The 11346-nt window shown below is 46.4% G+C and overlaps 1 protein-coding gene across 3 annotated transcripts in view; it reads right to left on the reverse strand.

Annotated features, from left to right (window-relative positions):
* Positions 1-411: 411 nt before the first annotated feature.
* znf318 (zinc finger protein 318) overlaps positions 412-11346 on the reverse strand; it is a 27804-nt gene continuing 16869 nt past the window's right edge. The window contains exons 7-12 of one of the 3 annotated variants that reach the window (XM_061689259.1): positions 11282-11346; positions 4521-4685; positions 4167-4260; positions 3756-3874; positions 877-3331; positions 412-745 (exon numbers count right to left, since the gene is read on the reverse strand). The exon at positions 11282-11346 is cut by the window's right edge and continues 300 nt beyond it. In XM_061689259.1, coding sequence (XP_061545243.1) covers positions 890-3331; positions 3756-3874; positions 4167-4260; positions 4521-4685; positions 11282-11346 — 2885 coding nt within the window. In that variant the 3' untranslated portion in view covers positions 412-745; positions 877-889. Of the gene's footprint in view, positions 3332-3755; positions 3875-4166; positions 4261-4520; positions 4686-11281 lie in introns of all 3 variants that reach the window. The other 2 variants (XM_061689261.1, XM_061689258.1) reach the window with 2 other exon arrangements.

The raw sequence follows: 11346 nt of genomic DNA on the forward strand, positions 1-11346 counted from the left end.
GCTAGTGAGGGTAAGCGGCTCAGAAAATGGAAGTATAATTAAAAATTGAAAGACATAATTCACGGCACATTTATTTAATGATAAATTTTACTTAATGTTGACACTCTTGGTCCTCCATACTTCCCAGCAACACACCTCCAACCTGAAAGCCAAACAACCAGCTAAACTGCCCGTTGATGACATCACTACTGGATTCATGACAGTTAAAGTGACATCGTCGTTCAAATGTCAAGTTAAAACAAGAGCTGGCCAACATGTTTGCTATCTTTTATGCAGGAGGTACAATAACACATTACCTTCATACCAAATCATTCATTCATTCCATTTAGGACGAAAGGTTCATTCATATGCGCTACCTGTAAACTCTCGATGATTTAAAAATAAAAATCAAAAAATGACAGGAGAGAAAGCATTTGACCCAAAGTAATTTTTAATAAAACATCTTGAACAAGACAAGCAAAGGGAAACACATTCCATACACTCACTGAGCTAAGTGTGCCAGTCCCAGTCCGTCCTTCAAGGTTCTCCAAAGAGGAAGACCACTCGGACGAATCTAGTCTAAGCAGATCGACCGAGTGGAATCAAAAAAGAAAAAAGTCAAGCGTATGTGACCTCACAAATGTTCAGCCAGGAAAAGATATGAGGGGTGGGAAAAATCAGTTTGTAACCATGGAATGACAAAGGTTTTGGTTTTTTTAAACAAAGAAAATTGTGATTTGAGTCTCTGTAGGTACTGGACCAATCCCTGTATAACAGAGAAGAAAATGTTATCCAAGTCTTTCATGGAATCTCAGATCAAAAACAAAAGAATGTTCTAAAACAAACCATCCATTATTGATACGTTGCTAAGGTTTAGAACCTTAAAAAGGAGGCTACCTCACATCTCCACCTACTCGAGATCCAAATCAGCCACGAGTCCGGAAGAGTGGAGATTGTCAGCTGTTAATTGTGCTGTTCCGTCACCTTGAGGAATCCCAGAGCAACCATGTGACGACTCTGAGAGCTTCCGCTCAGCATCCCCTGGAGACTGGGAGAGCTTCCGGTCAGAACCTCCTGGAGACTGCGAGAGCTTCCGGTCAGCACCTCCTGGAGACTCCGAGAGCTTCCGGTCAGCACCTCCTGGAAACTCAGAGAGCTTCCGGTCAGCATCTCCTGGAGTAAGCTCTGGAAGATGCTGCCTGTTCTGGGATCTGGTTTGGGATCGGGTTTGTCGGACAGGCACATGGGAGGCGGGAGGAGTTCTCTTTTGAGCATTTTTCCCTCGTGCTCTAGGACCAGTAGTCGATTTGGGCTCCGTCGGTGTCGGTGGAGGCGTTTCTTGGAGTGGTTCCGGAAGGCCCCCGAGAGGGTTTTCATCAAGTGGTTTGGGTTCACAAGTTTTGACCTGCTGAGTTTGCGATGCGTGTGCTGATGTGCTTTCAGGACGCTCTTCATGTCGACTTTCAACAGAACTGTTGACCAGAGCGCCCTCAGGTGCTCGCTCGGTGCTGCTCTGCAAAGACCAAACTGATTCAATCTGAAGATCTAACTGGGGCTGGGATTGGGGGTTTGACGCTAGTTCAGGATTTGGCAGCGGAGATGTGTTTGAAAGTTGGGCTGTAAGGTGGGGTACACATGGACCTTTAAGAGTCTCACTTATGTCTGCTGGAGTTGACTTTGCCAAGGATAAGGGTCCTGGTTTGTCCTTACAGCTGTAGAAGATACCAAATAAGTCCTGGGCTTTAGCTGCAGCCAGGTTACTTTTTGGTTTGTCAGACCTCTGACCTCCATCCACCATGCTGAAGAATGGTGGAGGTTTAACAAACACTGTGTGAGTCTGCTCACTCTCTGGAACACCAGGAGCCGCCACATCTGGCTCCATGTCCACCATTTCTGCTTCAACAACTGACTGGACAGGTCGCGATACTTCAGGAGCCGGGTTCACCACGACCCTGGATGGTGGTGGAGCGTGGCTGGACGGCAACGGAAACACGGGTGGAGGTGCTCTCCGAACCGACGAGGGTGGACTTGACACAGGTAAAGATGATCTCTGGCCTGATGGGGCAGAATGGAACAATGGTGGAGCAGGTCTAACTACAGCCACGGTAGGACTTAACATAGATAGGTCTGGTCTAACAACTTCCAGGGTAGGAGTTGACACAGCTGGAGCTGGTCTGACAACTGCAAGGGTAGGACGTGACACATGTGAGGCTGCTCTGGATACTGACGGACCAGGACCAGACAACTGTTGAACTGACTGAGACACAGGTTGGCCAGGCCTCTTCTCTGGCTTAGAGGTCGTTGTGTTCGGAATATCCTGCTTAGTTTCTGGCAATTTCTTGAGAGAAGGAAAAATGGGTCCATCTCCTGAAGGTGGCAGTATTCTACCTGAGCCCTGAGGGGGTGCGAAGGGGACGGTATTCAGAGGTGCAGGGTTTCCCACAGTGTACATTTTCTTTAGTGCTGTGACAGGGGCTGCAAAGTTGGTGTGCATCCGTGACCGGTTGGTGCCACTTGACACCCACGGCGCAGGTGAGCTGCTTGTGACAGACAACTTCTGAGCAATCTCCTTGGCGAAGGCCATGGACTTTGCAAAGGAGTCGTCTATGGGAACATTTGCGTCTTTGGCAGCTTTTTCGTCTTCCTTGATGAACTCAGCAGCAGCTTTCTGGGCGTCTTTGGCCAGCTGACTCTCCCGTTTCTTCCAGGTGAACTTTCCGAAGGCCGGTGCCAGTCTTGCTGCGTCCGGGCTCTGTTTGAGGAGTTTGGCTCTCATGGCTGGACTTGGTCCACAGAAGATTTTGGGTGGGTCGTAGGGCTTGACCACACCTTCCAGCTGCTTGCTGACACCTTGTAGGTCCTTCTCTGAGTTTTCTCGTTCACGCTCATGTTTGTCTAATTTGTGTCTGTCATCATGTCGTGGCGGGTGCTCATATGGATTCTCTTCCTGTCTGTGATGTCGATAATGGCGTCCTTCTTGGCTTTGTTTGTGTCGCTCTTCCTCATCTCTCCTCCAATTCAGCCTCTCCTCTTCCTCTGTGCTCCAACGGTACTTGTCACTCTTCTTGTATTTTAACTTTTCGTCCTCCTCTTTCCTTGGGTAAAAAGTCTTTGTATTTTTAAGATCATCATCTTTCTTCGATGCTTTTGGTTTCTCTTCCTCTTTTACAGCTTTCGACGAGGCATCTTCTGTGCCAAAGTCCTTTCCGTCTTTTCTCTCCTTTTTTCCTTTTGTTTTGTCAACCTTGTCTTCCTCATGTTTGCGTTTTTTCCCTGAGGGGTTGGAGGCCAGCCCAGCTTGGCGGTCCAGGTTCCTCCTCTGCTCGTACAGTGGGTTCTTGTACATTTTTTTCTTGAGGAGCGGGAGAGAGAGAGAAACAAATGGGTGAAATGTTTACGACCTCTCGCTGAGGCTGTGGAATATTTGGAATTCATCGGTTATTAATTTAATGCATAGCATGTGTGGTACGTCACATGCTACATTGCATACATATCCATACAAAGAACAAAATGGTGGGGGGGAAAAACACGCAATAAAGGAATTGTGACAATGATAAGAATGTCACTTCTCAGAGCATCTGTCAAAAGTGGAATGTGTTGGTTTGGTTTTTAGTATTTGTGTGCCGCTTAAGACCATGTCATGGCAGACAGTGGGAGACGCCAACGCACTTTACACTTCGCCCTACTCTCTAAGATAACTTAAGTCATTCCCTCGCTAAGCCACGTTGTCACAGCGTGTTCATGAGCGCTACCAGGAGGCGACAGGTGTTCAATACCTTGTACTGGTTATTGTGACAGTGAGTGGTGACGTGCTCCTCTGCACAGATGGCGTCTCCGAAGAACATTTCACACAGCAGACAGAAAAATCCTCGCACAGGAACTAAGAACTCAGAACCTGTAAGACACATCCCACATTTTTAATACACAAGAAGGCACTAAGCGGTGTTCATGGCAGCTTTAAAGGGAGTGAATAACAGAAGGCGGTGGTCTGTCAGGAATCTTACAGTTCACTCTTGTTTTAGAGACCGGGTTCTTTCACCAAGAAACCCGAGAATAAACAAGATTCTAACCTCCTAATAGTCAAGACAGATAGATCCGGACTAAGCCAACCTGGAACCACGAGATGGTCCAAACAGACATGGAGACAGAGAGTGACCAATCCCCAGAGCCACAAGGACAGCAAGTACCTTTAGCCGGTTTCGTCTGTTTCTCTTCTGTCTGCGATGTCTTTGCCATTTTGCTCGGCAACAGGGCCCACGGACGCTCGTAGGGGTCCAAAGTCTGGACAGGATCAGGAGACAACATCAGCAAAGATGCCATAGCTCACAAAAATAAGTTGGTTCACAAGATGTAAAGGAGACAAGACGTGCACTGCTTTGAACACAACAACATCCGGACATCCAACCGATATCCCACCGCCATCCGGACGTCAGACCAACATGCGGACATTTGACTGCTCTTGTGCTCATCACCATAGATGCTAGCTTTCCTGACTGAGCTTTAGTAGTAAAATTGTTAAGAACAACAAAACAATGACAAACCTTCCGGTGGGTTTTGCTGTGCAAGTGAGTAAAGAAATCAAACATGGAGCCCGAGGTGAGGTTACAGTTTTTGCACCAATGGTTTCCAGCATCGTAGTACTCAAACGGCTCAGGGGGCGGAGTCGGGGAAATGTCCGGCGGCTGGTTCGGTTCCGAGATGTTCTGCTAAAAAATGAAGATAGAGGAGAGTTAATCTGAGCTTCGATGAGACCAGAAAAAGTTTGATTACAAAATGTTAAGTTTCTTACCTGTGCAAACATTTTTCTTTTCAAAAAGAAAACAAAATGTATTATCATTATAATACATGATAGCTGACTGGCGGTACTGAAATCAAACGAGCCAGCAGTGGGCGGCGCCAAACACAAGCTTTGCGGCCTTCGAAAAAATTGTGTTCTTTGTCATGAACGACACTCTGGCCACTCATTGGCTCCTCTTGAGGGGCAAAGCAGTACTGCGTGGTGGGACAGTTTTAAGCCACTCGTTTTGCCGAAGCGACACTAGCGAGCTCACCACGAGCACAGCGCCTCGCACTGCAACTCGGTGATTACTTCTATGTACGGGTAGGGGTGGGACCGTTCTTTTCACGTTATGAGTCGTTTATCCACGCTGAAAGGTTTGGAGTGCTTCTGAGCCGCAAATATTTCGGAAAGCATCTGCTGAAGTGGAGAATACCGTCGCCAGCCTGCGATACCAATAGATGATGGGGTCAACCCAGACAGGTCATGCTGGCCTAGGCTGGGCCGCCCCACAACTCTTCTGGTCCAAAGCCACCGTGAGGTAACGGAAGACCATGGTGGTGGACGAAGTCACCAGGGTGGAGCAGGAGCGCTTCCACATAAAGGCCAGAGCAGTCAGGGAGCCTAGACGCGATGGGAAGCTACTGTGCAGATCAGCTGGACAGACGGAGGACGCAGCAGAGCAGGCTAAGCTTCCTGATCAGAGCAGTCTACGACACCCTCCCATGCCCCCAGAACCTTCCCTGTGAAGTCGGTTGGCCGCTGCGCACTACCACGAATGCTAGCCTCCAGCATGTTCTTTGAGTATGGAACGTGGCATTGAGCCAAGGACGCTTTAGATGGCGCCACAACCATGTAATCTCCAAGGTGGCAGACCTCCTGGAAAGACGTAGGGTGGCAGCAAACTTTACCCAGGGAACAACAAGGCCTGCGCTAGCCGCTTTTGTCAGGCCAGGCAAAATGAGCAGGGCACCCACACAGGATAATACCATCCTCAGACCAGGTAAGGAGTGTCAAATGCCGGTAGACCTTAAAAGACTGCTTGTCTTCCCGGGAGAGCTCGTCACAACTTCTCTCCGACCAGAAGACGTCTTGTGGTCTGCGGGAGAGAGATCTGTCACCTTGATAAGAGTACCCCTGGGAAGAGGCCATGACAGCAGCCAAATGAGAGAAAATGTCTCAAATACTTTGAGCTGGCAGAGGAGTGCCAACCCATACACTTTTGAGACTTTTTGGTAGAGAGAGTTTCTCCCAAAGTGGACATTTTGCTTTTATTTGCATTGCTCAGTGTGAACTTTACATGGCATAACCAGCCCTCGCAAACAAGTGCGTACATAGGTGAGGTTCTCAGAATTAAGATGGAGCTACCTAGCCACGAATGCGCTTACACACTCGTGGTTGGACAAAAGCCTTGCAAAGGATTTATCTTTTGGTTTTGGTTTTTTAATTCAGGAGAAGAACTTTGGGGAGCCACAATGTCATAAACACGGAAGGAGAGGCGGCGTGCGCCAGCAAATCAGGAGGCTCCAGAGTAAGAACCGTATTCCTCTGCACCTCTATGATCATGGCAAATGTCCAGTCTCGGAGAAATAAGACCGAACTACAGGGTCGTGTTCTGCATTTGCGGCAATTTCAGGAATGCACCTTGGCGTTTACTGAGACACGACTGTTGAATTCGGACTGTGACTCGCGTTTGGATATCAGCGGCTTTGTGTCCCTGTGTGGATCGGGACAGTGAAGTGACGAGTAAAACTTAGAGAGGAAGAGTATGCTTGTACATAAACCGCAGCTGGTGCAGTCATGTACCGTATTTTCCGCACTATAAGGCGCACTTAAAAGCCTTTAATTTTCTCAAAAATAGACGGTGCGCCTTTTAACCCGGTGCGCCTTGTGTGCGCACTGAGTTCCAAAATCTGTAAAAAAAAATGTGCGATTTTGGTAAGCGCTCCAATTGATTGACTGTCGGGCCATTTCCTGCCGACACAGGGACGCAATACGTACACTACGTACGCTGGCAGCGATAAACCAATTAGAGAACATTACGTAAAGCTACCTACAGTACGTCCGCTTACCTCCGCCACACCTGGCCATCCCCGCAAGGACTACCGTGGCGCAGCAACTGCCAGCGAACTCCAACCGCTGGACATTGGTGTAAACGAGGCGTTCAAAGTGAAGTTGCGAGCGGCGTGGGAGCGATGGATGAGAGACGGCGAACACACCTGGGAGGCAGCGCCGGGCGAGTTACGCCACCATATGTGAATGCATTGCGGCTGCCTGGGCTAAGGTATCCGCTTTGACTGTTGTCCGAGCTTTCGCGAAAGCCGGCATCATCGCTGAACAGCCACCCTGCGCCTAACTGTTACTGTTAGGCCGATCTATTCTGCAAGGGAATTTCCTCAAATATTTGTCACAGTGGTTTACACCCACCCCAAAGCTGACGTCAGATCTGCTACCGGCACAATCCTTAGTGACACACGACCAACAATCAATTTCTCCCGATGTACCAAATTTTATTTGAGGTGATTTCAATCATTTCAATTTCAAGAACTCCCTGAACAATTTTTATGAGTACATCATCTGCCCTACAAGGCGCAACAAAACTCTAGATCTATGTTAGGGATCTATCAAAGGGGTGTTTAAGTCTGAGGCAGGACCTGCACTGGGCTCCTCAGATCAAAATGGTGTTCACCTCTTTCCTACTTACAGATCTGTGCTGAGGAGGGAAAAGACGTGCACAAAAACGGTTAGCGTCTGGAGCAACAACAGTTTACTTGCCCTACAAGGGTGTTTTGACGGCACAGACTGGTCTTTATTTCTGGAGATCTTTTCGGATATTGATGAACTAACTGATGATGTATGCAGCTACATTTCCTTCTGCAGAGACTGTGATCCTTTATAAGGATGTAACGTTTTCCCAATTACAAACCATGAGTCATTAAAGATACCAGGGGATTTATTCATAAAAGGAAAATGGCTTTTAATGAAGGTGATGTTTTTACCCTTTGTCTTTTTTAAAAAAAAAAAAAAAGTGAGGTCTGAAATAAAAAGGGCTAAACTAAGGTAACAGCTGAGAAGGAACAACCTAAAGAAAGCCTGGAATGAAAACAATGTCAGAATTCCAAAATAAGGGGAATGAGAACATTTCACTTAATGGTGTTCACTTCAGACAAAGATTTAGTCAATGACCTGTTTTAAATGATACATTGCCAATGTCTTCACCATTTTTTATTGATGTGAATGACGTCCCAAATTTTTTGAAGAAAGCTGAGGCTAAGAGTCCTGGACCGGATATATTTGGCTGAGTACTAAAAACCTGCACGGAGGATTTTCCATGTTTTCATTGTTTCTTGAGCTGCATGAAGTACCCCAGGTTTGAAAACATTCAATTATTGTTCCAATAGCAAAGAGTGATTCTCCCAAAGCACGGAATTTCAGGTCTCTAGCTCTGACTTCTTCAGTGATGAAGACTTTTGAGAAGATAAAAACCAAACTTTTATTGCATGTTGAACAGCACCTTGATCCACTGCAGTTTGCGTATAGGGCCGACAGGCATTGTGGATGCAGTAGTCACAATACCACACTTTTTGTTCAGGCATCTTGGGGGGCAGTAAATGCATGCCGGACTCAGTCATTAACTTCTCAACCTTCGATACCATCTAACACTTTTCTACTCGCTGATACTCCGCCTCCATCACTTTCATTTGAATCGGAACTGATTTAGTTGGATAACTGACTTAAACTAACAGGTCACACAGTGTGTGAGAGTTAACGGTGTTTTTTTCCAGTGTGTTGTATTTTGCCAACTGGCTCTCCTCAAGGTTGCTGCTTTTCACTAACCAGTGCCACAGCAGCTTTAGCAACAGACGCATTTTAAAGTTAGTCTTCTACAGGGGGGCGAGCAGGACAACGGGCCTGCTGTCAAATCATTTGTAGCTCGGTGAGACGAGTCATCTCTCGAGTTGAAGGTGCCAAAAACCAAGGCATGATCATTGATTTGAGAAAGTCAAGCTCTTTTCCACCACCAATTGCTATGAAAGGTGCTAATGTTGAGATGGTGAAGACCAATTCCTAGAGGTGTTCCTTTCGAACTTCATATTGATTTTACCCCCAAAAAGCTTCAGAAAAGATTGGACTTTATGAAAAAAAATGAGAACCTTCCATGTTTCTACTGAGATGAGGACTCTCTTTTACAAGTTTTATTGAATCTGTTTTATCCTTTAGTATTGTTGCGTGGCTTTAAAAATCTGAACTTGTCCGGAGGGGAAAGAAAAATAAATAAATAAATAAACGCTTCTGCAGTGTTGTTAAAACGGCAGGAAAGAGCTAAGGAAGTCAGCAGGCCGGGCTCGTGTTCCTAAGGAAAGCGGAAGCCATTGACGAACAGTGCTAACCATCCATTCCAAAACAAGTTTGAGCTTTTGCCCTCAGGCTGTCGGCTTAGGCCTCCTCAGAGGAGGACGAAAAGACTCCATGTTTCATTTATCTCCAGTGCAATTCTTTCACTGCATGGCAATTAGGCCTTAGGTTGTTGTTTTCAGACTGCTACCATTGCTCATTTGCACATTGCACTTTTTTTATTTTTGGCATGAGCTCTGGACTGAACATTTGTTTGTGATATTGTGTACAGCATTTCTTTTACTGTATTGATTTTTTACACTTTTCATAGTATTATTCTCAGTTCTCACTGTTTATTTTATCATTGTGTACCTTGTCCTTTTTGTGCTCCTGCTGCAACAACAATTTCCCTTTAAGAGACAAAGAGCTTCTGATTCTGATGGGGTGTACTCCTGGGTGCATGCAGTTAGACGGCATCATTTTATGATGTTCAGGTGTTGAACACTTGCCAAGTCATTTATTCAGGAAATGTTTTGACAAAAGAAGCAGCCCTTACTTTCACATTATCCCTGACCAAACAGAACAAATGTACATTACCCCCAAATGTTTGTGGTTCGGCATTCGCAAATTCACCTATTTCCTGATTTTTTTTGGGGGGGCCTATCTCCTGTTATATGGTCTAATAATCTCATCTATTTGCTGTTTTTGTACTAGGGTCAAAGCAACAACATGCTTTGGCACCAAGGAACTGAGTCGGGGAGCTTGATTTCTACAAAAGTGCTTTGCTGCCGGCGGACGACTGGTTAGAGCGTCTGCCTCACAGTTCTGAGGACCGGGGTTCAATCCCCGGCCCCGCCTGTGTGGAGTTTGCATGTTCTCTCCGTGCCCGCGCGGGTTTTCTCCGGGCACTCCGGTTTCCTCCCACATCCCACAAACATGCATGAAATGGAGACTCTAAATTGCCCCTAGGTGTGCATGTGAGCGCGAATGGTTGTTTGTTTATGTGTGCCTTGCGATTGGGTGCCAACAAGTTCAGGGCGTACCACGCCTCCTGCCCGATGATAGCTGGGATAGGCTCCAGCATGCCCGCGACCCGTGTGAGGAGAAGCGCATCAGAAAATGGATGGATGGATGGATGCTTTGCTGCCATCTTGGGGCATCAATGGGTGATTATATACCTTTTAAGGAGGGGAAAATGTGATTATTTGCAGCAGGTCTCGGTCCCTATAAGATGTATTTCTATTATTTCGGAGAAAATTGATGCAAGTTAATGCTATGGGAAAAACTTGCAGCTGTCTGGAGATATACAGCAAATCCCAGAAAGGGGGGGAACTAAGCTTGAGTTGAATAAAGTCAAAAATAAATTAGTGGTTAAAATGTGAAATAAAATTTTACTCCACGTTCACGTGTGACAACAAAGATGACGTACCTCCTTTTATGCCTAGTTTACTGGCTGATTTGTTATCGTGGGCGATTTCCCAGATAGGGCCTGACATATTATTTATATTTATATATATATATATATAAAAGACAGAAGTCTTTGTAGTGCGACAACGATTTGACCCGACGATACCGAAATGAGAAGTCGAGCATGTTTGACTTCAGTGTATTGTGACATGACCAGCGCATCGCCTCCCTTGCTCACCGACGTCAACATTTACTCACGAGCACAAACCAATGTTTACTGACGCTTTAGAGCACGATTCGACAGAATCACGTCATGTTTACGTCCAAACATTAGTGCGAGCCTTCTTAAAAGTATGCGAACATACCTCAAACCCTCCTTGGATGAACAGACCAAAACGTCCTCTCTCGAGCACCCAGTGACGACATGCAACACTACACATTTCTTTCCCCTCTTTTTGGTCTTTTTTCCAACACAGTACATTGCCGCGATCCGATGGCGTCGTCGCCATGTGAACAGATGTATCCGGTCGCGGTGACATGTTTTGCGGTCCCAACTCCCAGACTGTTTGATTTGACAAGATAAAGCCCGGGGATCGTGAAAGATGGGATGTGGTGGTCTCGTGACCAAATGTGTGTTGTTGCCAGGGTCGGACTGAGATACAGCAACGTTTTGCGGCAGTAGTGTGACATAGTGCCATCGTGAAAGACCAAATTTGTCTTGTAGTCTGAATAGAAAGTCAAAGCCAGATGTCACTGAGCGTAAACATTTTCTTTCGTTTGTACCTTCATGGGCATGCTGCTGCTGGCGCCACTGCTACTGCTGCTACTGATGATGCTGCTGCTGCTGC

This window comes from Phycodurus eques, chromosome 11 (assembly GCF_024500275.1).
Source record: "Phycodurus eques isolate BA_2022a chromosome 11, UOR_Pequ_1.1, whole genome shotgun sequence".
In the NCBI taxonomy this organism is placed as follows: domain Eukaryota; kingdom Metazoa; phylum Chordata; class Actinopteri; order Syngnathiformes; family Syngnathidae; genus Phycodurus; species Phycodurus eques.